At 53.7% G+C, this 27,674-nt stretch overlaps 2 protein-coding genes across 7 annotated transcripts in view; one reads left to right on the forward strand and one right to left on the reverse strand.

Moving 5' to 3' along the window:
- Positions 1-199: 199 nt before the first annotated feature.
- Positions 200-8,176, reverse strand: SPIRE2 (spire type actin nucleation factor 2). The gene is made up of 15 exons (XM_054078685.1): positions 7,924-8,176; positions 4,500-4,537; positions 3,852-4,211; positions 3,459-3,539; positions 3,218-3,382; positions 3,027-3,113; positions 2,748-2,871; positions 2,477-2,646; positions 2,218-2,368; positions 1,963-2,096; positions 1,409-1,543; positions 1,270-1,337; positions 1,139-1,166; positions 917-1,032; positions 200-834 (listed from the first exon to the last, which is right to left on the reverse strand). Exons 1-15 carry the CDS (start codon positions 8,132-8,134, stop codon positions 627-629), a joined length of 2,076 nt encoding a protein of 691 aa, XP_053934660.1. The 5' UTR covers positions 8,135-8,176; the 3' UTR covers positions 200-626.
- Positions 8,177-15,292: 7,116 nt separating this feature from the next.
- The window catches only part of FANCA (FA complementation group A), a 38,946-nt gene continuing 26,564 nt past the window's right edge, over positions 15,293-27,674 (forward strand). For 3 of the 6 annotated variants that reach the window (XM_054078677.1, XM_054078679.1, XM_054078683.1), the window contains exons 1-11: positions 15,293-15,350; positions 16,143-16,252; positions 17,178-17,250; positions 17,696-17,838; positions 18,462-18,557; positions 20,736-20,809; positions 21,903-22,015; positions 23,034-23,116; positions 23,550-23,583; positions 25,998-26,064; positions 26,838-26,950. In XM_054078677.1, the coding sequence (XP_053934652.1) occupies positions 15,311-15,350; positions 16,143-16,252; positions 17,178-17,250; positions 17,696-17,838; positions 18,462-18,557; positions 20,736-20,809; positions 21,903-22,015; positions 23,034-23,116; positions 23,550-23,583; positions 25,998-26,064; positions 26,838-26,950 (946 nt within the window). In that variant the 5' untranslated portion in view covers positions 15,293-15,310. Of the gene's footprint in view, positions 15,351-16,142; positions 16,253-17,177; positions 17,251-17,695; positions 17,839-18,461; positions 18,558-20,735; positions 20,810-21,902; positions 22,016-23,033; positions 23,117-23,549; positions 23,584-24,948; positions 25,350-25,463; positions 25,786-25,997; positions 26,065-26,837; positions 26,951-27,674 lie in introns of those variants that run through there. The other 3 variants (XM_054078682.1, XM_054078680.1, XM_054078681.1) reach the window with 3 other exon arrangements.

The following is a 27,674-nucleotide window of genomic DNA, read 5'->3' on the forward strand; positions in this document are numbered from 1 at the left end:
AGGTGGGGTCCTGGGCACAGACCGGGCGCGGGGGGGCGGTTGGGGGGGGCGTGGGAACGGGGTACGGGATTTTCCCACGGCCCCCGCGCGGCGTCCTGGGGAGGCAGCGAGGATGGGGAGGGGGGCGTGTTTGCAACCCGTCAAGGAGGCCACGGTGGCGTGAAGGGGGCGGTGGGACACCCAGCCCCGCCCCGGGGGCCGCTTGTGCCCCCCAGCACCCTGCCCCCAGTGTCCCCCCACTCAGGAGCACCCACACGGCCGCAGGGGCAGCCCAGTGGATTTATTAGCCGGGGGGTTTACGTACAGAGCGGCTATGCCAGCCCGCAGTGCCCCACACCCCGGCACAGCCAGGGCTTGGCACAGAAGGGTTTGGAGCGGGGAGGGTGAAGGCTGGTGGCTGTGGGTGCCCCATGACAGGAGCTGTCCTCAAATGGGCCGTGCCAGCATCCCACCAAGGCAGGAGAGGACAGCAGGTGCCCCGCTGTGCTGCCGGTCCTTTCCTCCCCATAGTCCGTAGGGTATATAAATATAGAGGCTGTATGTACACATCCTATGTATATATGTACATCTGGGGGGCTGCTAGCGAGGTCTGCGCCGGGGTGGCCGGCACCCCTGCGCCAGGTCCCTCACTTGTGCCAGGAGTCGCCATAGAGGGAGCGGGTCTTAGCGCGGCGTGGCGCGGCGTTGAGGACGGCCACGCTGCGGCGGCTGGAGCAGATGACGTCGGTGACGAAGCCAGCGCAGTCACTGCAGACATCGCGCAGGACAGAGCCCTGGGCGTAGATGTGGGGGAACTCCTCTTCCACCCGGCGCCAGCACGTGCCCGAGAGTGAGCTGCAGCACAGGGCACCCCTCATCAGCCCCAGCCCGAGGAGGAAGAGGAAGGGGGAGGAAGGCTCAGGGCCAGGGGACTTACTGGAAGGTCTCTCTCCTCCGCAGCGGCAGGGCTTTGGCCAGCAGTGAGCCCGGGAGGCTCTCAAAGCCCAGTGCGTAGACAGGGATGTGAGCCAGCTTCTTTGAAGGCATCTTCATCTGCCGTGTGTGGAGGTGTCAGGACAACATAGGGATGAGGCAGGGACAGGGTTGGGGCAGGAAGAGGGAAGGGACACAGTGACACCGGCCAGAGCCAGTCCCTTACCTTCATGCTGCAGGAGCTGCAGACAGACCTGGGGACACAGAGAGAGGCTGATGAGCAGGACTATTGTGCTCATCACAATATTGTGTATTGTAACCCTCACAACCCATGGCATGGCATGGCGTGGTGCTTACCGTTTGCAGAAGAGGCACGCCGCGGGCCAGGAGAAGAGGGGGAATTTGGCCCTGCAGCAGCAGCAGACCTGTGGGCAGAGCGGGGTGAGATCCAGGGGCTGGGTGTGAGGCACTCAGCTGCTCCAGCCCCAGCACGCACCTTCCCCTTCCGGAGGCTGCTGTACAGCTCCTTGCTCTGCAGGAACTTCTCCATCTCGGCTTTGACCAACACCTTGCGCACGTTGATCATCTCCTCCACGGTGAGGGCCAGGCTCTCCACAGGGTGGCTGAACTCCTGCAGGTGAGGTGGGATGTCAGCCTGGTCCATTGCAGGGCTGCAGCACAGGGCATAGCCTGGAGCATCCCTGTGCCATCCTCCCAGCATGGGCAGAGCATCCTGGCATGGAAAAAACATCCCAGCACAGGCAAAGCTCCCCAGCATGGGCAGAATGTTTCTGACAGTGGTTGAGCCTCCCAGCATGGGCAGAACATCGCTGGCAAAGGAAGAGCATCTCCAGCACGGGCAGAGCTTCCTGGCATGACCACACAGCATGCCTCAAGCCCCACATCCCGTGCAGAGGGAGCAGGAGGCCCATGTGAACCCTTTGGGCACCCTGTGCCCTCATTTTGGACTGCTGCTGTGTACCCGTGGTCATGCTCACATGGTGCCCCCAGCCCTGATATCCCCAGCCTGGCCCTGCTACCGGCACTCACCAACCAGAGGTGCTTGGAGCTGGTGCTTGGTACAGAGCCAGATCCGTCCTCTGGTCTCTCCTCCACAGCGCCGAGGGTGGCCCGGGGCGGTGCTGAGCTTTCTGACCGCTGGTGGCAGCTGGCAGGAACAGAGCCTGTGGGGAAGGATGGGGAGGTCATGACAAGGCCACACTACCTGGTGCCACCCCTGCAGCAGAGCACAGCACAGCCACACTGGGGAGGGAGGTGGCATGGGGCTGGGGACTTCTGGCGTACCTGAACGGGGCCGAGGCTCAGGCTGCAGCGACTCTGGCTCCTGGGGTGCAGCCTGGCCACCTCCCATCTGGCTCTGCAGCTGCGCCAAGTCGTGCTCGGAGAAGGAGCGGTCCCGCTTCAGTGGCACCTCCGTGCTTGGAGAGTCTTCTTCCTGCAAGGCCATGGGGACTGCGTCAGGCCAGAGATGCCCTTATCTTCCTGGGATCTCCCGAGTCCCCCTGACCTTCACCCTCCCACCCTGGTACGTTCCCTCTCTCACCTCGGAGACATTCATCTCCTCCATCTCAGCCAGGGTGGGCGCTTTGAGCAGGACACGGGGCCGCGGGCGCGTCAGCGTCGTGCTTGCTGGGGACCGGGAGAGCTCGAGGCAGGAGCTGGAGGTCAAGTGGCCCAAGCAGGCATGGGGGATGCAGGGCAGGGAGCTGTAGGCTGCAGATGAGGACACGGCTCAGTCCTGATGTGATGGGGACCTGCCCTGGTGCCAGGCACATTGCTGATAGCCTGGCATGGCAGGGAGGGGCTGCCAGTACCTTTCTGGCCACGGTACGGCATCTCCACAGGCCGAAGCTTCCTCTCCTGCCTGATCTCCTCTAAGATCTTCTCATGGAGCGTCCTCTGTTTCTGGGGCAGGGGCCGCAGCCGCCGCTCTGACACCTGCAGGATGCACGATCAGGACCTCAAGCAGTGGCCACAGCTCGGGGTTGACCACCCTCGAGGTGCCTGGCCAGGTGGGTACAGCACCCATGGGACATGTTAAGCCCTGTCTGGACACTGCCCTGCCATGGAGGTGTCCTGGTGCTGGCACTCACCTGCTTCAGTGGGGGCCGGGAGCGGATGAAATCAAGGATAAGCTCATGGGCGTCCTTCTTCACCCGGGGTGGGATGTCTCCATCCACCTGGGAGAGGGCAGAGGGGCCATGAGTGGTGACAAAGCTAGGGTTGGTGGGCAGCACAGCAGCAGGGTGAGGGGCTGGCACGAGAACAGCCCAGCCGCGCTCACCATGACCTTGCGGAGTTTGTAGTTGCGGGCACGGATGTCCTGCATGAGCATCTCGAAGGGAGTGAGCTGGTACTCAGTGGGCAGGGGGTTGAACTGCTTCTCCTGCACCTTTTTCAGCTTCACACCGTGCCGCAGCTCCCGCATCAGCTGCACCCACAGCCGGGCCTGGGGTGGGGTGGACACAGCATCAGCCAACCTCACAGCCCTGGCATAGCCCCCACACCCGGCCATGCCACCATACCCAGTCCGTGTTGCGCAGGCTGCCCAGCTCTGCCGCCGGCCGCTCCTCTGCTTCCTCGTCCTCCTTCAGCTTCTGCAGCATCTGCCATGGCACAAGATGCTGTCACTCTGCCCTGGCTCCTGGCAGCACCGAGGGTCACACTGGGACTTTGTCACAGGGCCACAGCACTGACGTGCACCCCCAAAGCACCCCCATCCCCACCACGAGCCACCTCACCAGCACCAGTACAGTGGTGTCACAGCACCAGAAGAGGGTATATGGCCAAACACCGGTGCTGTCAGCCCTGGTCAGCGCAGGTAGAGGGGAGCACCACGCTCACCCCAGTGTTTTGGGCTCATGCATGGTTTCCCCAGACAGGCGGTCATGGTCATGCTGGCGAATACCTGCACTTACCTCCTTGGCATCACGAATCTTGGCAAGGAAGGCTTTCAGCTCCACAGTCTCAGCGAACAGTGCCCGGCAGACAGCCTGGTAGTGTGCCTGAGCCTCGGTGGGGTCAGCCAGGCGTGCGGCGCAGCACCGCATGGCCTGCCCGAAGGTGCGCACGGCACGTGGCGGCCCCTCGCCCCCCTCCTCCTCCTCCTCCTGCCCCCCATAGCCTTCATCTGCTGTGCCGCAGCCACTGTCCTCCGAGTCGCTGTTGGTCATCAGGTCAATGAGCTGCTCCAGCCGCGGGCTCAGCTCCCGCTCCTCATTCTCATCCAGCCCCCAGTCCAGCGCCCGGTAGATGGCAAAGCCCAACGACTGCACCATCTGCAAGGAAACAGCATCCACTGGGCTCTGGCTGGACCCTGGCACCGGCTGCACCAGGAGGGAGCTCCTCAGCAGACACAGCCAGCACCGGCTGCCCCCTGCACCCCGTAGCCCTTGGTGCTGGGTCTCATCCCCACACTGTACCCCAGGACCAGGATCCCATCACCGCAGGGCAAGGGGGACAGTGGCCGTGCCCACCCAGAGACCCCTGTGCTGGGGTGCAATGGCAGACAGGCCATGTCACCAGCAAGCTGCAGCAGGGCTGCTGGATGTCTGATCCCCACGTACCTGGGCTTCAGCAGAGGGTGTCAGCAGCAGGGGCAGTTCTGGAGGGAAGAGAGCAGAGTCATCACTGGCACCCACAGTCCCACACTGGGCACCCCCTTCAGCATCACCTCCTGTCTCACCCCCTGAGGATGCTGCACCTACCCAACCCCAGCTGTGGGGCACCCAGTGGGGCCACCCTGAGCAGGTCCATCCCAGCATGCCCTATCTTGAGCCAAGACCCCATCCCCAGCTGGTCCCATCCTGAGTTGTACACAGGACAACAGGGACTGGATCTTTGTGTTGAGCCTCAGCACCAGGCAGTGCCAGCTGCGAGATGGTGGCACAGCCCCCATTGCCCTCCCTGCCTGGCTGAGCATGGCAGGCCTTGGTGGGCATCACAGCCTACGCTGGCCCTGGGCAATGAACCCCAACAGGTGTCAGCCACTTGGCTCCACCACCAGTAGCTGGACCCAGGAGGCACTTTAGGAGGGTGGCAAGGTCACTCCTTTACCCCTCACCCCTGGGGCTAAAGGGAGCTGAGGGAAATGCCCCCTGCACCCTCTGGGCTGTAGGCACTCATGGCATGGGCACGGGCAGCACAGGCAGTGTGGGGATCAGCGAGGACAAGTGGGTCACCTACTGGACACAGCGCTTCTGCCTGCTGCAGAGATGGGTTGTGCCCAGCAGAAGATGCTGGTTTAAACTGCAGAGCCAGCATACCTGGAGTATTGCACACGCACAGCACCGTGCCCACATGCAAGACCAGGACATGCTTGTGGGCAGCTCAGATGTTCCCAAGAGCTGGACAGCCATGGGCTGAGGAGCAGGAGTGGCTTTTGCAAGCATTCCCAAGGGTAGTGCTCTGGGGTGCTTGGCTCCTCTTTCCCTTAGCATCTGCAGAGCCGCTTCCCAGGCCCATGGGAGTCAGCCAGGCATTAGCTCTCCATTTAGCTGATCAATGCGGCAGCCAGCGGCCGAGATGTGCCGGCCGTGTGCCAGCCAGGCCAGGAGCTGCACAGGAAGGGCAGTGCGAGCAGTGGGGATGCAAGGTCCTACCCTACTGTGGTGCCATGCATGAGCCTGACATCACTCCCACACCCCCAGGCTGTGCCCAGCTCCTGCTGCAGTGCCGCCCTCATGGTGCTCTGCCCTAGCTGGGAGAGGATGCAGGAGCATATCCCCTGGGATGCTGTCTCTGACCCTCAAGGAGCTGGTGTCCGGCTGGAGCCCCCTTTCACTGACCACAGTTCAGAAAACACCATAAGAGCCAGTCTGAAAGGCTGAGCCTGGCTGGTCCCTGCAGTGCCTGCTACTGGAACAGCAACTGGGCAGCTTTCGCAGTGCCTGGGCAGCGCTGATGGGCCAGCTGCTCCCGCAGGATGGGGAACTGGAGCTGCTTGGGTGGGTGCTGCTGGCTCACCCAGCCCAGATCCGGCCCTGTGCCCAGGTGGAGCTGCCGAGCCACGTGCCGGGACCGTGCCTCCACCTGCAGCAGTGCTGGGAGGCATCCCCAGACAGCTGTTCCATCTTTGCCGTAAAGATCCCTGATTCAACCCTGGGGATGGCTCAGGCTGGCACTGGAGGGACTTGAGAGCAGGAGGCAGCACGGTGGCATTGGCTCCAGCACAGCAGCCGTGGTGGCTCAGGGAAGGGTGTGGGGCCAATTCCCATGTGCAACCAGCAGAGCAGGTGTGACCATGCCATGCCCAGCTGCCACAGGCATGTGCCGTGCCCGTGGCTGGCCCTGTCCCGGGCAGAGCGCTGACCCCAGCCAGCCTGCACGCTGCCCCACGCATCCTGACCCCCACAGGCTGCCTACACCCTGCTTTTCACCACCCATCAGCTCCATGCTCACCCTCCTGCCACCAGGAGCATCCCTTGCTTGGCCACTGGCAGCAAGGGCACACAGTGACACTGCAGCATCCCTGTCCGGCCACGGGCGAGGATGGGCAGCAACACTGCAGCATCCCTGCCTGGTTCTGCCCAGCCATGAGCCCCCATGAGGTCCTGCAGTCCCCGACAGTGCCGAGCACCAGGTGCCATCCCCGGATGCGCTGGCCTCCCCACAGGGCAAGGTGGGTGAAGCCATTTGCCGTGCTCTGTCATTAGGCACCGGGGTGCTCCTCGTCACGCCAAGCCACCCAGCATCGTTCCTGGCAGCCAGCCGAGCCTAATTACAGCCCGTAACCACCACAGCCCTGCCCAGCAGCGCCAACCGCCCGCAGAGAGGGCACGGCCGTGAGTCCGAAGGTCGGGAACAGCACTGCCCCAAAACACCGCTCCCAGGGGGCTGGGGGAGGACAAGGACCAGGCTGGGGACCTGTGGTGACATGCTGCGTTGGGGGCAGCATCTCCTGCAGGGTCCGAGCGTGCTGGCAGGTGCAGCGGGTGTGCCCATGTATGTGCTCTGTGTGTGCAGATGTGTCCCTGTGTCGGTCTGTCTGTCCCTGCCATGCGTCCTCCTTGCCTCAATGGGCTCAGTGTCCTGCAGCCCTACGGTGGGCCCCGGTCCAGGTCCGGTGAGCCTGGCACTCACAGCACCCCACACTCCCCCACACCCCGGGTCCAGCCTCACCGGCTCATTCGGCCAGGCCAGACCCTACTGGTGCCAGCACTGGTGTTGGTGCTGGTGCCAATGCCACACCAGCCCCGTGCCCCTGAGCCACCAGCCCACCACCGTGCCAGTACCCGCAGTGCCAGTGATGGTCCTAGCTGTGCCAAGGCCGGTGTCGGTGCCTGTCCCCCCTTGCCAGGGCTGGAGTTGGGGGTTCACCCCCATCCCTGCCAGTGCCAGTGCCACCTTCCTGCCAGTGCCGGACACCCTCCCAGCCTCTCCGCTGCTGCAGATGGTGCCCCCACTGCCACACCAGTCCCCTGCTGCCGGTGCAGGCAACACCAGTCCCTGCCCCCTCCCTTGCCGGTGCCGTTTCCCCTGCCCATCCCCCGGTCCCGGTCCTTCTCCACCGGTGCCGGTCCCTCCCGTCGGCGCCGCTGCTGTTGTCCCCCCAGTTCCTCGCGGGCGGGCGGCGCGGTGCAGCACCCTCTGCCGGCGCCGGTAAGTCCCGGTGCCGGTAAGTCCCGGTGCCAGTAAGTCACGGCGGCGATGCCCCCCTCCCCGGGCGGGTGGCGTGGTGCAGCACCCCCTGCCGGCGCCGGTAAGTGCCAGTGCTGGTAAATATGTGCCGGTGCCAGTAAATAAGTGCCGGTATCGGTAAACAAGTCCCGGTGCCTGTAAGTGCCGGTGCCGGTAAGTAAGTCCCGGTGCCGGTAAGTCCCGGTGCCTTGTCCCCTAGAGGGCGGCGCAGTGCAGCACCCCCTCCCGGCGCCGGTAAGCGCCAGTGCCGGTAAGCAAGTCCCGATGCCGGTAAGTCTCGGTGCCGGTGCCCCCTTCCCGCGCGGGCGCTGCCCTCTCCCGTCTCCCCCTGCGGTTGCGGCCGTGCCTTACCGGGCGGCGGCGCGGGCAGGACGACGCTGCCGTCGGCGCGGAGGCGGATGTCGGCGGTGCGGAGCGGCGCGGCGGGGGCGGCGGCGGCGGCGGCGCGGCAGCTCTGGAAGCAAAGCGCCCACGCCTGCTCCTCGTTCAGCGGCTGCTCGTAGCACTTCAGCACCTCCTCCAGGGACAGCTCCCGCGGGGCGCCGCCGCCCGCGCGCGCCATCGCCCCATCCCCGCGCGCCGCCGCCGCCGCCGCCGAACGGGCGGGCGGGGCCCCGGGGGGGGCGGGGGAGCGGCGGGGAGCGGCGGGTGGAGGAGCGGAGGAGCGCACCGCCCCCACCCCTCCGGCCCCGCCCGCCGCACCGCCTGCCGCCGCCGGAGGCGCACACCGGGAGGCGGCGCCGAGGGGCGATTCGGGGCGGTGCGGTATGGCGAGGCTCGTGGGAGCGGGGCGCGAGGCTGGGGGCGTAACGGGGTGCGAGGGGAGGGGAGCAGGTCATGGGGGGAAGGCACACACCGAGGGGGCAGGGGGCTCGGGGAGGTGCGGGTTCCGGGCGCTCAATGGGTGTAGGGTGCGGGTGCAGAGTCCAGACACAACAGGATGCAGAACGTGGGGTGCGGGATGCAGGTTCCAGGCACACAACAAGGTGCGGGATGTGGGGTGTGAGCTGCGGGTTCCAGGTGCACAACAGGGTGCGGGATGTGGGGTGTGAGTTCCAGGCACACAGCAGGATGTGGGGTGCATGGTGCAGAGTGCAGGGTGTGGCGTGCGGGTCCCAGGAAAACAACAGGGTGCAGGGTGTGGGGTGCAGATTCCAGATACACAACAGGGTGCAGGGGGTGAAGTGTGGGGTGCATGGTGCAGGTTCCAGGCACAAAGCAGGTGTGAAGTGTGGGGTGCATGATGTGGGGTATGTGGTACAGGTTCCAGGCACACAACAGGGTGTGGAGTGCAGGGTGCAGGGTGCTGGCACATAACTGGGTGCAGGTCACAGGGTGCAGGCACACTACTGGGTGCACGAGTGTGTGGATGGATGTTTCCTGCTGCTTTTTCTTCTTTGGTCAAACCAAGGATGAGTCCCTGATGTAACGAAGTGGAGGGTGCATGACTGCATGCAGGATGCAGGGTTCGGCTGCAGGATGCTGGCACACAATTGGGTGCAGGTCATGGGGTGCAGGCACAGGGTGCAGGACACAGGAGACATGAGTTGCTGCAGGGTGCAAGAACATGGGTGCCCTCAGGACATGGGGTGCAGTGCCCAGGATAAGTACTGAGGGCTGGGTGCAGGGTGCTGCAGTGGGACACCCTTCCACGAGCGACATGGTTACAGCTCCTGCTGCCTGGAGAGGTCCAGGGCGGCCATGGCACGCGGTGTGGCCCTAGCCCAGAGGCATGAAGAACCCAGCTCCCAGAGGGCTGTCCCACGGAACCTATGCATGGGGCAGGCAGTTGTAGGGAGATAACAGCCTCAGAGCCAGGGGGACATCAAGAGAAACATGGCCACAACCTCTAGCAGAGGCCCTTCCCTGTCAGCACCCTTGGGAATGCCTGCAACGAGGTGTCTGCAGAGGCTGCAGGGTTGGTGGGAAGGGAGAGGAGCCCTGGGGAGCTCATCTCGGCTGGTATGGGGAGCTGATGGAGGGATGGGGCCAGGCTGGGACAATAACATTCCCTGGGGGGAAAGGCTAGGAAAGAGAAGAGCTCTGGATGCTGCTGTGTGGTTTGGACACAACCAGGAGCAGCAGAAACCAGTTGAAGGTGCTGGGATGAGCAGCTGGAGTGTCTAGGGAGATTATGTCCCACAGGAACATGGTGTGGAGGAACAACATCCCGTAGCTCCCAGGAAAGGTTGGTGTGGCACAGGGCTGATATGAGGCTCATGCCCAGGCACCAGCAGGTCCCTCTGGACCTGCGGGGTGAGCAGGACGGTACCTCTGGAAACAGCCCTGCCACAGCAGAAAGGACAGCTGGCCTGATGTGAAAGGTCAGCTAGAGCAAATTAAAGCTGTTGTCATGATGAGCTTTCCCATTTCCATGATGGAAGGAGCACAAACCCCTGTTTCAGTTCCATTAACCCATGAGCATAAACTGGGGCCAATCCCAGAGCCCTGGGAGAGGGACAGAGCTGGTACGCAAGTGCTCATCCATCTCACACGGGCAAAGATCTGCCCTGGGACCAGAGACCTCTGGCAAAGAGTCTGTGATGGTGCCTGCAACAATAGAAGTGCAATCCCCTCCAATGCCCGTTCTGGAGAATCTCAGCAGTGTCAGCTCTGTCTTTGGGGAAGGAAATGGGAGAATGGAGTTGGACAGCTAGGAGACGCAGCCCTGTGTGGTGTCCTGGAGTTTGGGAAGAGGGAGGATGGATACGGGTGATCTAAAGTGTCTGTGCATCTCTGGGATTACTCAAATGCACCATCACTAGGGTAGGAGCATGTTGCAGGAGTTTGGGAGCACAGTGCTGGCCTCAGTCCTGGCCGAATCTGCATGTCTCAGGAAAGCTGCATGGCTACGGCTCCACCGGAGCAGCTCTTGGCTGCAATGCTGATGCCTGGATCTGGGTTTCTGCACCAACAAGTAAGATTTGAATGCGACTTTTACCTTGTAATCGGTCGGCTTTGGAGCCTGCTTAGGAAGCGACTTTAGAGGCAGGAAAGCTGCGTGTGCTGCCTGCCACAGCGAGTTTGTGCTGGGCTGAGCCGGCTGCTGGGTTTCCTGCGCCACACACATCTGCCAGCGCCTCCGGACACAGCCAGGGCGGCACCGTCGGGGACAGGAGCGGGGAGGACGCACAGTGTTTGAAGGCGGCAATAACTCAACCTGCAGGAATAATGGGAATGCATTTGAATTATAAAGCACAAAGCCCTTTGCTTTGGGTAAAACTGTAATTAATATGAAATCAAGATGTAATTAAAAGCTACCGTCTTGGAAAAAATCAAACAAAAGCCAACTGTGTATGTGCATAGGGGAAATAGAATTAAAAATTAAAGAAATAAGGAGGAAAAAAAGAACAGGTTGGGAGAGGGTTGCAGAGCACTATGGGAGGGTTGGATTTCCCAGCGCCCTGCTACCCTTGGCACCAAAGCAGGATGTGCCCAGTGAGATGGCCAGGATGGAGCCCTTCCCCAGCTGCATGCAGTAGGCTCTGTGCTGTGTGTCATATTTGTGGGTAATATATTCACATGGATTTCATCCATCAGATGCAAAAAGTTTCCTTAATAAGCCACAGGAACGTGAGGTGAGCGCACAGAGCACCCGTGGGGTTGGATGCACCTACTCTACTTCCCTTAAATGCTGCAGTAAACCCAGGGCCATGAAAGGAGAGTGTTTTATGAGGTAGCTCACTCATTGTGCGTGCTGGCCTCAGATGTGGCCAGAGGAGCTTCCTGGTGTCGCTGCTTGGAGTGCAGCCACAGCTCCAGGCAGCGATGCTGAGCTCTCAGCTGCACTTCCCTTTGCCCCCTTGGAGGGTTTCTCATCAGTTTGGCCATCACAGTGATGGTTTCCTCACAGTTTTTCTTCTTTGTTCAAACCAGGGATGAGTCCCTGACTGTGCGTGGTCTAATGGAGCACTCGCTGCTCCCAGACTTTCTGGTTCCCCAAATTGCCCCTGCCAGCCCTGAGTCAGTCGGGCCCTCCCACCACCAGGCTGCACTTTGTTCTCCCCAAGAGGGACGCTGAGCCCTGTCCTGCTGCATTTTCCACTGCTGCCCTACACCCCAGGCTGGGCCAGCAGCTGGTGTGCAGCATCGCTGTCATGGAATGAAGACACCAGGCTCCTGGGGTACAGACACTGTAAGAGCTCTCCAGTCTCCTCTCCATGCAAATAAACTCTGGGGCACCCCAGAAAACTGAGCTCTGGGTCAAGGCACCTGCCAGGGCCAGCCATGCCAGGTGATCCCTTTGCAGGAGCCTGGGCACCCTAATCTGCGCTCCTGATGAAAGCGGTGGGGTTGGGAACGTGGTGGCCAGCCCTGTCCTCAACTGCATCAGAGGAGGACATGGACCAGCCTGTTCCTCCCAGGCAAGCATGGCTCACGGGTGCGATGCTTGAACAGATCTGCAGAGCCGTCCGCCTTGCAGAGTCACTTTTATTGCAAAGGCTTCTGGTGTTTTGCACTCCACTTGTCCAGGTGTGAACGGCCAGGCTGAGCCTTTCTCTGAACAAGGGGAGCGAGCCTGCCAGCTTCCCTGCCCTTCTCCAGAGCTGCCAGTCTCACATTGCTGCCTCTGGGCCAGATCCTGCTCTCAGCGCAGCTGCACCTGGTCCTGCTGCCCAGCACCGCTGGGCTCTGCCCTGCTACGGGTGGATAGCAAGGCACTGCAAAGGCTCCAGGGTTGGAGAAGGAGAGAGGTTGAATCGCAGAGCATCTGTTAAAGCTCCATTTCCTTTCTAGTCTTCTTCATTAATATTTTAATTAAAACCAATTCTCTGAGCAGACCGTATTAACTCAGTGTACCTCACAGATAATGCATCGAAGGATTAAATATAGCAAGCGTGGCACCTCGCAGGCCCATAAGCTGGTGAGGCCGCAGAGACCTGCTGGCTGTGTTGATAACAGAGACATTTACTGTTCCATTTCCACCCATGGGTGACAGCTCCCCAGCCCACACATGGGACTGCACAGACATGAGGCTCCACAACACATGGGACACGGGTACTGGCCTGTCTGCAGGGAGCCAGGGATGGTGGCCCTGAGCCCGCATGTTCCTGGGACATGTCCCGGGGGCTGGAGATCAATTCAGCCCCCCCTGGGCTGTGCGGTGCCGATCTTGGAGCTCACAGACAGGCAGCTCCCCCTCACCTCCCTTCCCCATCCCATGCTCTCCTCTTTTTCTCTTTCATAGAATCATAGAATAGTTAGGGTTAGAAGGGACCTTAAAGACCATCTAGTTCCAACCCCTCTACCACGAGCAGGGATATCCCACTGGATCAGGCTGCCCAAGGCCCCATCCAGCCTGGCCTTGAACACCTCCAGGGATGGGGCAGCCACAACTTCCCTTGGCAACGTGTGCCAGTGTCTCACCACTCTCATGGTGAAGAAATTCTTCCTAATGTCTTGCTGAATAATTTCTTTTCTTCTTCTCTGCTTATTTTTGAGGTGTTTGGAGGCAGGTCCATCCTTTCCCTTCCCATCCCTTCCCTTCATGATGCAAATATTTAATTCCATTGTAGATGAGTCCTTCTGGCTTCTCAATCACATTAATTGCTCGCTCAAACTCATCTGGCTTCCCTCACCTCCTCCTTACAGACCCCAATCTACCTCAGTACTCCCACCCCCTCTCCCGTCGGAGCCTGTGCCTTCCCAGGGACAACATGGAGATGCCACGTCCCACAGCACTCTTCCAACCCACATCTCCACTCCTCCAACTGTCTCCGTGTCCTCCATTCCATCCTTGCCATCTGCCAAATGAGCTCCCTGCAAATGTTCCCAGGCAGGGTTGCTGTGGGAATGGTTTTGGTTTTCTCCGTGGTCTCGGGGCTCCCCCAGCTCCCCAGGCAGTGTCGGAGCTCGCTGAGCCACCTGGGACACAGAGGTTCAAACACTCTCCCTGTTTGAGGAGCCCCTCCAAAACCTGTGACTGCCACAAACTTGACAGTGCTTTAAAGAGATTCAGAAAGATGATTCAGGAAAGGGTTTCACTAGCTGTCTCCAAGCCAAGATTTGGTGCTGTGGTGACTTTCTGTAGCCTCCCTGGCATGGTGGCAGCCAGACCCGGCGCCTTGCCTCCCGCCAGTGCTGCCGGGGAGGGTTTTCTTCGTCTCTCTGACTCACCCGCTCACGGGGCTAGCACTGCAATAAAAAAGCATCCCACAGCCAATTCCAGCGCAACATCTCCAACGTCTGCAAACAGAAGCCAGCCTCAACGGTGGATCCCCTGGGGTTGTTCACCTGCCTGCACACTGCCATCCTTCCTGTAATGAGTTACTGCCTCATGCTCTGAACCCTCCACAGGGCATGCTAGCAGCAGCTACGCAGCAGCGGTTTACCTCCAGGAAGGATCAGGTGAGAGGCAGCCGGGGAAAATCCCTGTGGGAGTTCCACACAGCTGCATCTGAAACCTTTATTGTCCCCAGCAATGCCGGGCTGGTGATTTCATAGAATGGTTTGTGTCAGAAGGAACCTCAAAGCTCATCCAGTCCCAACCCCTGCCATGGGCAGCGACACCTCCCATTGGATCAGGCTGCTCAAAGCCCCATCCAATCCAGCCTGGAATCCCTCCAGGGATGGGGCAGCCACAACTTCCCCAGGCAACCTGTTCCAGGGTCTCACCAACCCCACCATAAAAAGTTTTGTCTCAATATCTAATCTAAGTCTCCCCTCTTTCACCTTAAAACCATTATTCCTTGTCCTATCCTTGCAATTCCTGATCAAGAGCCACTCCCCAGCTTTCCTGGACCCCTTTCAGTACTGGAAGCTGCTCTAAGGTCTCCCTGGAGCCTTCTGTTCTCCAGGCTGGACATCCTCAGCTCTCTCAGCTTGTTCTTGTAGGAGAGGTGCTCCAGCCTTCAGATCATCTTGATGACCCTCCTCTGGACGGTTTCTCCTCCTAAGAGTTCCAGCTGGGCCACAGGCAGGTGGGTTCCCCTCAAGGCCCATCAGGTGGAAGCCCTACTCCTGGTGAGAATGCCGGGGCTGTGTTCTGAGGCACCCACCCTGTCCCACACACACTCTCTCTGTAGAGCGCTTTCCTCTCTTTCTGTGCCTACCCCAGCTTGTCATAAAATCATAGAATCACTAGGCTGGAAAAGACCTTTGAGATTTAGTCCAACTGTACCTGTCCACCTGTCCACTACTAAACCACATCCCTGAGCATGTCATCTACTCATCTTTTAAACACTTCCAGGGATGGGGACTCCACCACCTCCCTGGGCAGCCTCTCCCAGTGCCTGAGAACCCTCTTGTTGAAGGAATTTTTCCTAATCTCAAATCTATACCTCCCCTGGTGCAACTTGAGGCCAATTCCTCTCATCCTATCACTTGTTACTTGGGAGAAGAGACCAGCGCCCACCTCTCTACAACCCCATTTCAGGGAGCTGAGGACAGTGATGAGGTCTCTCCTCAGCCTCCTTTCCTCCAGGCTAAGCAACCCCTGGTCTCTCAGCTGCATAAGGGTTGCCCTACAGTCCTTTCACCAGCTTTGTTGCTCTTTCATGCTCCACGATGCCATGCCATGCCATGTCCCGCCCCGCCCAATCCACACCTCCCTTCCGCGCCCAATCCACCGCCCTTCCCAACATGGCCGCCCCCCGCCTGCGCCACTACCAAGATGGCGGAGGGGGCGTGGCTCCACGCGCCCCCAGCCAATGGGAAGTGGCGGTGCCCCCCGCGGGCGGCCAATGGCGGCGCGGGGAGTGCGAGTTGGTTTGGCGGGAAGCGGCCCCGGGTCGCCGCGATGGCGGGCGCGGGCGGGAGGAGCTGGAGGGACCTGCTGGGTAGGTCCGGGCTGGGGCGGTGCCGGAGCTTCTCCGGGTGGGCTCGTGGCCTCGCATTGCCTGCAGTGACGGTGGAGGGAATGGAGGGGAATGAATGAGAGGAGAGGGGCAATGAATGAATGAATGAATGAGAGGAAGGGAGGAATGAATGAGAGGAGGGGAGGAACGAAAGAAGGGGTGCATGAATGAAAAGAGGGGTGAAAGGAACGAAAGGAAGGGAGTGCATGCATGAAAAAGAGGGGTGCATGCATGAAAAAGGGGGGTGCATGAATGGAAGGAGGGGTGAATGCATGAAGGAGTGAAAGCAGAGTTGAATGAATGGAGAGGTGAATGCCCTTCTCTGCCCGTCCTCCAGCCCTTGTGGTGCTCTGGGCTCCTGGCAGCCCATTGCTTCGGTTCTTGACCCTGCTCCTCCCAGGATCCTGGTTCCAAAGTCCCATGGCTTTCCTGTGGTCCCACCACAGCTCCTGCCCTGGGATGAGGGTGTGAGGGCAGCACTTTGGTTGCTTTGGGACCAGGAGCTTCGGGGGCTGATGGCTGACAGCACCTGACAGGGCTTTGGCTGTGCTGGGCTGCTCTCACGGAAGGCCGTGGATGGGGCTTTGTCTGCCGAGCTGCCTGGAGCAAAGTGTACAGCAGCATCCTGCAGTGCTCCTGCCATGCTGCTGGCTTGCAAGGGTCTGACCAGGGCCACCTCTGCTCTGTCAGTGCTGTAGCAGCAGAGAGAGGGAGGTTTGCTCAAAGAGGCTGTTGGAGCAAGCTCAGGTTATAAAAGAAATCCAAACTTCTCAGCAGGGAGAACCAGGAAAAGAAAAAGTGCCTTTGGGAGCGGAGCAGAGCTCCAGGAAGCAGCTCTGCGCCTTGTGGATCACCATCAGAACCTGAATGACCTCCTCCTGGAGGTAGGAGTGGCATGGTTTGGGTGTAATGGTCTTGAGGTGGGTTCCACCAGGATCCTTTCTAGTGCAACTATAAAATGAATGTCCTGAGAACACAGTTTTCATGGGAGAGGAAAGAAGAAACAGCACCGTGGAAGTAAGCAGAAGCTTAGAGATCTGTCTTGCTGAAGTTAGATTTTTCTTTTTTTCATCTACATTTATTGTTCTGGACTAAAAATGGTTAAACATGGTTTGCATTTGGGACAATGGGAAATCCAGCACCTTTTTCTTGGGGTCAGAACTGTATAGTATAGGAAAAAAAATCAGGAGAGACTATTTGGTTTTATCTGAATTACCAACTGTTTCTGACTCGTGTGATTGTCTTCATGAAAACTTGTGTAATACATTGACGCTTCAGCCAACATTCCACTTGGCCATGTTCTACCTTCTCTGCACACGTTGGAGAGAGCTTTTGATTTTGATAACAGCAACAGACAATTCAAATAATTCCCACAGTTCAGCAACGGGAATGTTTCTTTCTCTACAGAGTATTTGTTTTTATAAAGAGAAAAAGGAGATTTAACTAGAAAAGGATTCAACATTTTGACATGTGTCATCATATTTATGGTGGCCTGGCTTCACAGAAGGGACTTGAAAGCTAGAAGTTTCATTCCTGGAGCTGCTGCTGATCTGTTGGATGACTCTGGACAAGTAACTTTGATCCGTATCCCCTTTTCTCTGCATAGAATGATGATAACTATACATATGGCTCTTGTAAGGGGCCCTGAAATCCAGTTTACCAGGACCATGTGGGAGCTTGGTGTTAGTTTCTCTTCAGTTGCTCCAATCCCCTGAATGCCAGGATGGCTCTGGATGCTTTAGAGGGAATGTGTTTGTAAACGTGTGTAACAGACATCCAAGACTTAATGGGGTTTTTTTTTGCTTCAAGGTGGAAGACTCAGTCAAGCCAGCTGGACAGGGTGGCACAGAGCACCAGGAAGTGTCCTCGGAATCATTTATAGGTGAGTGAAAGAGTATCTAATGGAGACAGTTGTGGGAAACAGCTTTTCTTTAAGCACTGAATATTCGACTATTAAATGAAATCCCAGTTTTACTTTCTTTTCATTGTGCCAGTGTCCCATTTGGCTACTTGTTTCTTCCTTGGCTGATGATGTCACTGCTGGCAAGGCCTGATTGTTAAATATTTTGTTGATTTGCTATTATAAGCCCCACAAAACTAAAATACAAACATCTCCTTAGCAAGGATATTCCACCTCTGTGGTTGCTTTTTCCCCCATTTTATGTACAGTAAAGGAACAATACATGGAAACGAAAATGATCTGCCTGGTGCAACAAGGCTGTGCTGGAATGGGTTTAAGATTTAAGACTTCAGTCTTTGTAGTCACGTCTTCAAACCCTTTTTTCTCCCATGCTCCTAGCTTTCTGCTTTGTTTTTTTTTTTTTTAGTCTCTGTTCTGCAGGAACAGGCCTCAAGACTGGGTGTACCCGCAGCAAACTTGGCAGCCAAAAATGCCATTACCAACATCGAGCAGATATGCCAGCCTTCTGCAAGCCCTTCTCAAGTGCCTCTGCTCAGCTTGGACCAGAGAGTAAGGAAAATGGTTTACATTTATCAAGAAAGCAATAATGTTAAGTTTGACTTCAAATCCAGTTTTATCTGTTCTGATAAAGTCACCCAAACACATAGGACCTGAGCAACTACTTGTTCATTTACACGTCCATCATGCAGACAGAAGGATGATGTCCTTCTGGTTCTTCTGTACAGGAAAGTATCAATGTTTGACAGCTTGGAAAGGAAGTTTTTTGTCTGTTGCTGAAGCGCAGTGTTACATGAGTCTCTCTAAGATAGTGCATTTTCACCTTTTGTGTCCCTCAGCCTTCCTTGGTGTGGTTTGGTCTCTTATTGGCAGTTCCACCTCTATCTGTTGCGTTGGTTTGCAGTGTTGTCAGGCATGGGGAAGGCGATCTGTACAGAAGCTGTGCTGTGGCTGCTGGCTCAGGTCACCTCTAAGGAGCTGTTGGGTGTCACCCAACTGCCTTGTCAACCCGGCTGCCTTTAGTTCAGCCTTAAGATGAAAGATTTGGACTTTTCCCGGGAATTCTGTTCACCATTCAAGCCTTTAAAAAAGCAGTGAGCAGGGAAAAGCAATGCGTTATTTTTGTATTATTTACAAAGGAAATTATTTCTGCTTCATTTTGGGGGTGATTCCAGAAGAGGCTGTCTCGCCTGTTTCAAACAGTCAAGGACTTGCTGGTGAACAACGTGTTCTGTCGCTCACTCTTCTGTCAAGAAATGTGGAAAATGAAGGTAAGAATTCATGGAGAAGCATTCCCACCTCGCAGACCATTTAGACTTCATCTGTGGGAATTGGCAGGGATCTGGCTTTCCACCCTCCTCTCCAGCGAAGGCCAGGGATAACTGTAAAAAGGACCAGCGAAGTGCTGTGATTTCCATTGTTTCCCTCAGTGTTTTTTTGTGACCTAAAGCAGTTTCACCACTGCTCGTCCCTGCCCTGGTCGACTGCAGTCATGGATCCTCCTGAGAACGACCATGGACTTTCTGATTTTTCAAAAGCATGAACTGAATTATGAATGGTGTTGAGGTTGTGGGGTTTTTGTTAATTTTAAAGTAAGTTCAGAGGGAACTTCCTTGCCTCTGTAGCAGGATTTGCTGTTTTGAAGAAGACTTAGCAGAGGTTTGAGTGATAAATTATTAAAATTGTGGGGCCGCTTCTGAGAAGCTGTCATAAAGGAGTGGACAGCATCTTGGTGATCAAGCGTTGGTTTTGAGGAGGCGAGGCAAGCAGTGCTCTTCCCTCTCCAAAGGAGATATCCAGCTCTTTCCATTTGTACTCTAGGAACCAGCCAGGGAGGGCATGGCAGTGTGGTGTCTGCAGTTACAGCAGAGGCAATAAGATTAAACTCCTCTGAGGTGACGCTGCAGCTAAAAGAAGCTTTGGGAGTGTTGTTTTCTTTCCTATTTAGCTTCGATGCCTTATTGTTACCAATGAAATATGCTAATAACTCTCTCCATTGGTTGCTGCGTAGGTTTGCTGTCTGGGCTAAGCAATCCAGATGGATTCACCAGGCGGTGTGGAAGCTCCCAGCTGGCTGTGGGATGGCACAATCCCAGAAATCCTTGATGTGCTTTGCCACCAATGTTCAGTGTCTTTGTCATTCTAGTTCTCTGCTCTATTTATCTGGGAATTGTGAGAAGCCTCAATAAGTTCACACAGAAATACGATGACAGATAATGGGTTGCATTGCTTCTCAAATGTATTGTCTTGATTTCGTTTGGGTGGTTTGTTTTCTTAAGATAAGTGGTGCTCTGAGAAGAGTTATGGACTTTTTGTGAGCAGAGCAGTTGCTCATGGCTTTGGTGAAAAAGAAGGATGTGGCTGATTAGCCAGGATAGAGAGACATGCTCTAGTCTCAAATATCTGACCCTGGGCTGAAAAAAGAATCCTGTGCATTTTGTAGGCGATTAAAATCTCTTTGTTCTCAGGTAGACACGGAGATCAAGTGCTGCTGTGTAATTGAGAATGTTAGAGTAAAGAATTGGCTTGTCAAAGACAGAGTATCTGGGCGAGTCTAAGGTCACGCTAAAAAGCAGCTGCTGGTCACTGACGAAAGCCTGTGAGGTTTTTCTCCCGAATGGTTTGTGTGCTCAAGGCTCCCAAGCACCTCTTCCTTCACAAGGTGTGAAGATTTTGTTTCTGGCTTGGAGCATTTCTGTAGGGAGGCTGGAATGAGGCAGAAGTTGCTGCTGCACCTTTTCCCCTGCCAGCTGCCCCTCGGAGTCCCGTTGTGCTGGCACAGGATGCTCCTCAGGACATGGTGTTCTGGGCAGGAGCTGCAAAGGATGCTGCAGAGAGGCATGAAGGTCAGCAGCTTCATCTGGAAGTGATGCTTCGTGCCAATTTTGCCAAGCGATCCTGGTGTTTAGGAGCAGGACCCACCCATGTGGTGTTCGTTTTTCCTGTGTCCTTCGTCCTCTCCACCGATGCAGTTGCAGTGTCTTTCTGTCGTCTCCTATTGAGAAATGGACTTGAGAACAGTGAACTTGCTTGACTGAGACCAATAAACAGCTCATAGGCTAAGTGATAATTCTCCAACCTGTTTCTGGATCTGAATTAACACAGCTTAAAACTTGGTGGTGTTACCTGTTTCCAGGGATATCCACTGCTCCTTTGAATATGCAGGGTCAACATTATTCCAGGGGGACGAAGATAGATCTGTTTTGTACTTAGCCATGAAAATCTAAAACAATGATGTATGTACAACCATTCAAATGTGTAGGAAGGAAAAATCAAATATAACCTTCCCTCATCTGGCATTTTCTATGTTGTCATATTAGAATTTGAATTGGTTCTGCATAGTCTGAATAAGCAGAATTGAGTTTTAATTCTTTATATGTAGTTTGTTAGCCACACGTTAATGTTAACAGCAAAATGCAGGCTATGACCTAATTCTGACACCTTGTTAGGATCCTCCAGTGCTGGAAGCTGTGTGGCACCTGCATAGAAGTGACATCGTTGGACTGGCAGAGCTGCTGGAGAGGTGAGCAGAGGTTTATAGGTTTGCAGATGTATTTAATCTCTTAAAGCCTATCGAAATGTAATCTGGGATTAGTCTTGAGTATTCTGGACTAAGAATATAGTCAGATGCTGGCAAGTGATCAGATTAGCAGGGTTTAAGAAGTTACCCTGGGTTTGAGAGGTTACTCTGGGTTAATTGGCGCAGTTTGAGGGGCGGTGGCTGGTTGATGTTTACCGAATTGGTTGAAACTTGAAGAGAAATGGTTCAATAAGAACAATAACTGCAGACCTTCTGGGCTTTACCCAGTGCTTTGTTTCACGGGCGCAGATGGTTGCATGTGGTGGAGACCACGCTGGGTGGGAGAGGGCTCTGTAACCCCACTCCTTCCGTTCATCTGGCCATGCCTCCAGGTCTGCTTTGGAAACTCATTTAACCTGTAAAAATCAGTGCTGGTCTTGATGAGGAGGCTTGCTTTGCAGAAGCTTTGTGCTTCTGGCTTCACAAAACCTCACATTTCAGCAAGGCTTGGCAGAGTTAATCTCCAGAGAATGGTAATTCTAAGAATTGATGTATTTTTAATTTCTCAGTCCAGGGCTAACAGCTGAACCCCATCTTCCTTCATCAAGTTCGGGTTGTTTTCTTATGGTGTTAGAGGAACGTTAGAGTGATCTCTTAGGCTTTTGATATTGGTTTACTTCTCTGTTAATGGGATAGGAAAAAAGCCTCCAGTGCCCACTGTACTTCAAATTTAAGGTAACCAAAGGGAGAGATTAAGATCTTGATTATTTTTTTAAAAGCATTTTTATCCAAGTAACTTAGAAATAAGCACTAAAGTCTTTTTTTCTGTGAGAACTTTCTAAATGGAACTATTTTAGTGCCAGAAAATAGTTGAACACAAAATTTCATGTGTATTTTTTCCTTTGGACGTGTTGTGAAATGTTTTTATAAAGCCAAAAAAGCTCTTGCTGGTCCAAATTAAGGAAATGAAACACAACACGTAGGGCAGAGTCCCACACAGATAGTTCTTTCTTGAGTCCAAGAGGGTGTTGGAGTGAAAACTCAAGCATGATGAAATGTAAGAGATTGAATTGAATGTGTTTTTACTTGTTCTCAGCAATCCGTCCACCCCTGCTGTGGTGGAGTGGCTGTGCAGCAGCCTTCGTGGCCTCTGTGAGCGGGCAGAGGATTCCTCTGGGGACGTGGAGCTCTCTGGGCACATCCTCTCAGGCAAGGCACTCAACGGGACAGTGGCGGAGCGGGGCTGATCTACACACTCTGCAGCAGGGGCTGTGCAGTCAAAGCTCGGAGGTGTAAGGACAGAGGCTTCGCTTTGCATTTACTTAGGTGATCGTCAACTGAGAAGGCTCTGGGGAGAGCTTAGAGCAGCTTCCAGCACTTAAAGAGGGCTCCAGGAAAGCTGGGGAGGGGCTCTTGATCAGGGAATGCAGGGATAGGATAGGGAATAATGGTTTTCAGCTGAAAGAGGTGAGATCTTGGGAAGAAATGTTTTCCTGTGAGGGTGGGGAGGCCCTGGCCCAGGTTGCCCAGAGAAGTCGTGGCTGCCCCATTCCTGGAGGTATTCCAGGCGAGGTTGGATGGGGCTTGGAGCAACCTGACCCGCTGGGAGGTGTCCTTGCCCATGGCAGGGGGGTTGGAATTGGATGGGCTTTAAGGTCCCTTCAGACCCAAACCATTCTATGATTCTATGACTTCAGTGAGAGGAATATATTTTTATATTTCATGAATTTACCCATTTTTTCCTTTAAAAGATCATTGGTTTGAATTTCTGTATCCCTTTGAGTTACAGTATCACAAGAAAGTGTAATTGCAAGGTGTATAGGGCCAAAGGATGATAGAGCGAGTGTGACACTCTTGCAAAGTGTCTGAGATATCTTGGACCAGTTCCATTTTATATTATTTATTTAGTGGTTTTGTTTAGGAACAAAATCACTACGCAGTTTGATTGAAGAGCTGTGGTCAGAGCTTTGGACCAGTGCAGTTGGTCACGTACAACCCGTAGGAGTTCTGCAGTGGTGACACAGCGGAAGGCCTGTAAATTCCTTGGTCTTTATAATCCTTTAAGGTTCTGTGCTCTTTGTTATCCATTGTTCTAGGGCTTTTGTCTGAGAGCAATTTTACTGCAAGAGAATAAAGGATTCCTGCCTACTGCTGTGCAGCAAAGGAAGGAGCAAATTATCTTTATTGAAAGGGGATGCTGAAACCCTAATTCCTTCTTGATTTGCAGACTTTGTGACCGTGTTTCTTCAGAATGGCTTTCAGCAAACTTCAGAGCTGGGAAGGAAGTTGGAATTCAAAAAAGTTCCCCACGTAAGAACGAAAGGAACCCGTTTACAAATGCTTTTTTAAAAAAAGTAGCTCCATCACACACCTTGCTAAGTCCAAATCAGTGTGAGCTTAGATCAACAAAGAAAGGGCAGTGGAGTAAGTGAGGAGGAAATGGTGAAACCTGAACGGATATTTTTAAATGGAAAATTTCTCCAAGGTGAGGTGTCAAGGGCTTTGTAAGCTTCCCTAGTTTCACCTTGATTATTCTTTTTTTGCCACTTGAATGTGAGGCATGGAATTCTGGTAAGCATGGGAAATGCTTGCCTGCTGCCCTTTGCATCTATGTTAGAGCCTGAGGTAAAAGCTAAGCTTTAAATTAAGAATGACCAAAGTCTTTAAGTCAGTTAATTTTTTTCTGCATAGAACTGTAGCTCTTTTAAACACTAACTGTTCTTAATTTTTCAATTTTGAGCAGATTTGTCATGCAGTCTTACGAAGAATGTTGACATGTAAGTGTTTTTGATATTTGTAGCTTTGTGTAGTTACTGCTTTTTGCTGGACTTGCGTTCCTTATTCATTGCTAAATCTCTAAGGAGAAATCCTTTGCTTGGGATGCTTCTCCTCTGTTGTAAATGATTTTGATTTCACTGATTTTATGTGCCTCTGCTTCCCCCTTTGCTCTTGTAAAGTGAGCATCTCCTAACACTGCAGATAATTTCTTGCCTTCTATGCTGGTTCATTCTGATGCTCCAAGCTGCCACCACAGATTGACATCTGAGCCGATTTTTAACAAGTTGGCTTGGAAGCAATCCAATCTGTTGTAGCACAGAGGTTAAGTTAGGAGAATTTTTTTCTTTTCATTAAATTAAACTTTGAATTTACAACGTTATGTGCGAGCAAGCTGTTTTGCTGGTGAATGGTTTGGATTTGCGGGCTAATATTTATGAAACCTATTTTTTTTTATGCTGAGCGAAGACATCTAATGTGCAGGTGTAATCTTTAAACGGCCAGTCTTAAAGAACTGTCCCAGGACAACGTGCCTTTCTTGGCCTGGCAGTCCTGCTGCTGCTGAGAGCTCAAGTGTAGTAGTGCCTGATTTGCATTGCAAACCCTGACTCAGAAAGACTAAACACGCGTGAGGGTTATTTTTGTCTCATGTCACAGATGATCTTCACGGTAAGTTGCTGTATCTGCTGTACAGCAGGGGAAGCATTCACTCACACTTCCTCACGTTCACTTACACCTCCTCACGTGCCCTAAACCAGTGTATTAACATAATCTGACTGCGCGGCTGCTCTTAACTTTCCTGTCTCCTTAGCGACAGCGCTTTACCGCGTCCCTCACTGGCGTGTTTCAGCAACGTGCTCAGGGCTGCTGCAGAGGTTGGTGCTTCTCCTCTGCTGTCAGAGGACTGAAAACCAGGGCACAGCACCAGGATTGCTCCCTCCCCTCAGCACCTCTCCCCTGGTACCTTGCCCCACGTCTCCCAGGGAGCATTGTCTGTCAACAGAAATGCCTCACAGACCTTGTGGAGTGCTTCTAAAAAGGGAAAGCTGTAAGAGAAGTGCTTTATTATTTAAATTGTGTGAGTCCTATCTCAGGTAGCCCTTTAACAGAGCTGGTACTTGAAAAATAATCCTTATAAACACGAGACTAGAGGGATTTTGGAGAAAGAAACGCACTGCTGGCAGTCAGGCAGGAGTCTGTGCTAAACTGCTTTTCATTTGACCTTCACGTTTGCGCAGCCTGCCTTGCAGCCTGCGTGCCTGAAAATGTATTAAATGAGTTTCATGTAAGATATTTTTGTTAGGCTATACTTTTGGGTCCTCTTTGAAGCATTCCACTTAACTCATCAGCTGTTCTGAAGAACATTAGGATACTTGAGGTAAAATAATTCACAATTAATAAAGGCCTTCGCTGGAGAAGGACAGGCTGAGAGTAGCATGGGAGCAGTGTGCTTCTTAGTAATGATCTTGCTATATTGAACTCCTGTGCCTGAGGATAAGTAGAGTTTATCTCCTTTTCTCTGTTCTCCCCTACTTAACCTCAAAAGTATTCCTCGGCAGGGGAGGAGAGTATTACCTATTAACACTGTGGTCTGCTTTAGCAAAGGCGTGTGAGGGACACCTGTTTTGCTGCCCCAGCTCAGTAAATTTCCTTTTCTGGGTGCTTCACTAAACTAATGGACAAAATAAGCTCATTTTAACTGCTAAAAGGGGAAGATTTCAAAGGCAAGATGGGACAAGAAGCAGAAAAGCTGCTGCTGGAGCAGGCGGTAAAGCAAAGGATCCCTCACTGTGTGGGCTTTGAGTGGTGTAAGCTGATGGTCAAGGCAATATGCTGTGCAGGCTGCCAACCTGTTTGACCTCTGCCAGTCATTCTGGGGTAGATCTATTGAAGATAGATCTTTTGAAGGGATTTCTGCTAAGCAAATGTGACATGAAGTCCCACTGCTCCTCGAAACATGTGGCGCTCACAGCAGCATGCTTTGTTTGGTGAGGGTGGTTGAGACCATCGATTCCAGAGGCTGTTAATTCAGAGCTTGCTTGTGTAAATCCCTGCCTCCAGACAGACTTTTCTTTCCCGTGTTCGCGCTCACAGAGGTACTGCACAATTAGGATTCGGGTTGGAAATTATATACCAATTCATGTGCATTTTTAGATGGCTTAATTATTAGCCCATTCTTGGGATTGCTTTTAAATTGGTTCAAGGTCAGTGTTAATGGTTTTTGAGTCTCTGTGTCACTTTCGAAAATATTTCATAGGAATTTAATGCTGCTGAATGGCTTCTGCACATTTCGCTAAGGGGGTCACCTTCCAAAGGGCGCACAAATTGCTTGTTCTGGTTAGTTCTCGTGCTGCTTAGTGCCACAGTTCCTTCCATTTCTCTCATTGTGTTTTTGTGTCTCTGCTTTGGGGTACAGGGGTGCTTGATGCTGTTGGTAAAGAGAAGCAGGAAGATGTTCCCACATTGCAAGCCATGAGATTCTGGTAAGAAACACTGTTCTCCTGAATAATGTCAGGAGATTAGGAGGATTTTATCTGCTTTCACAGTTACTGAGGTAGAGGGAATGTTCCCCACCCTGTGCTAGTTAGGTTTAAAATTCTCTCTAATAAAATACACGCAAGTAAAAATGCATATAAAAAGATAAACTTCAAATGGGAAAGGGTGTTCTGGCAGTGTTGAAACCAGTCTTGGAGCACCCTCTTGACATGTAGCAAGTTTTCTCTCTCAAGTTTTCTCATTCTGCTTCTGAGCATAAACACCTAGAAGGTGCTGTCATCTTCTCTAATTCCTGCTTCCAAACCCATTTTGTCTAACAACTTTGTACCCATCAAGCTTGTCCTGTCCTATGCAGGTATATATATTTGCCTCAAGTCTGGAAGTCTGATAGCTGCGTAATGTTGAGTAACCAATTATTTTTTTAAAACACATACAAAAAAAATGTATGTCTGGTAATTTGATAAGATTTATTTTGATTTTTGATATTAGGATAAAATGTTTTCATGTGAGGGTGGTGAGGGACTGGCACAGGATGGAGGCCCCATCCCTGGAGGTGTTCCAGGCCAGGTTGAATAGGGCTTTGAGCAACTTGATTGAGTGGAAGGTGCCCCTGTCCATGGCAGGAAGTGGAACTGGAATGGCAAACCATTCCCTGATTCTGTGGCAGCTGTAGAAGAAAAATGAGTCACTCACCCTAATCAGTACCTGGTTGATCATACTTCCTGTGCGTTGTTTCTGAATGCTTCCTTATCCTTTGTAGGCTGAACGTGTTCAATGTGTCAGTTTATAAAAGCGCGGTTCATCCGGATTCCTTGCAGCAGTTTTTTAGACACACCCTGACCGAAGTTCTTACCTACAACCCGTTGTTAAAAGGTACGAATAGGCGAGGAGGAGTGAGTGTCTCCAGGGTGTGTTATTGTGTGTCCGGAGTTCCATTCCACCCAGGTCTCGCTGAATTTAGTCCAGCCTGGAGGACCCAGAGAAGCTACCTGACAGCCAGTGCTTTCCCTGTGGCTGCACAAGCAGGATGCCAGATGAGGAAAAAAAAAAATAATAAATCTTGGGCTTTAGAGGGCTGTAGTTCAGGAGAAAACTTTAGGTGGTAAATCGGTGCCTTCAAACAGAGCTTCAGCCAGTGGCTTCTGAACAGATATTTGGAGTAATGTCTAATAGCAGCCTTTACAGAGCAGACATGGGGGAGCTCTGGCCACCGCGTCCTGGCCAAAGGGAAAAGTGAGTGTGAGAGGTAGCGCTGCAGAAAGTGCTCAGGGCTAAAGCAGTCTGGCCCCTGGCCCTTTTGTGTTTTTGGGTTGAAGCAGAAGACAGACTTTCTCTGCTGACTGTTTCTTTTGGGGTATTAGAGATAAAGACAGGGAAGCTTCTAATCCCCAATTGGTAATTGTGAAACTTGATGTTTTTAGGAAAGAATATGTTTGGGCTACAAAATCTCTGGTAAAATCCCTTTGGGCTATGATCCAGAGCTGCTTACCTGTTGTGTGGGAGAGCTGTGTCACTGCTGGCTTCCAGCTAAAGGAGGTTATTGAGGAAAAAGGGGATTCCTTGCTGGTTCTCTGTGCGTGCATTTTGTTGGACTATG

Source organism: Cuculus canorus, chromosome 13 (assembly GCF_017976375.1).
Source record: "Cuculus canorus isolate bCucCan1 chromosome 13, bCucCan1.pri, whole genome shotgun sequence".
Taxonomy (NCBI): Eukaryota; Metazoa; Chordata; class Aves; order Cuculiformes; family Cuculidae; genus Cuculus; species Cuculus canorus.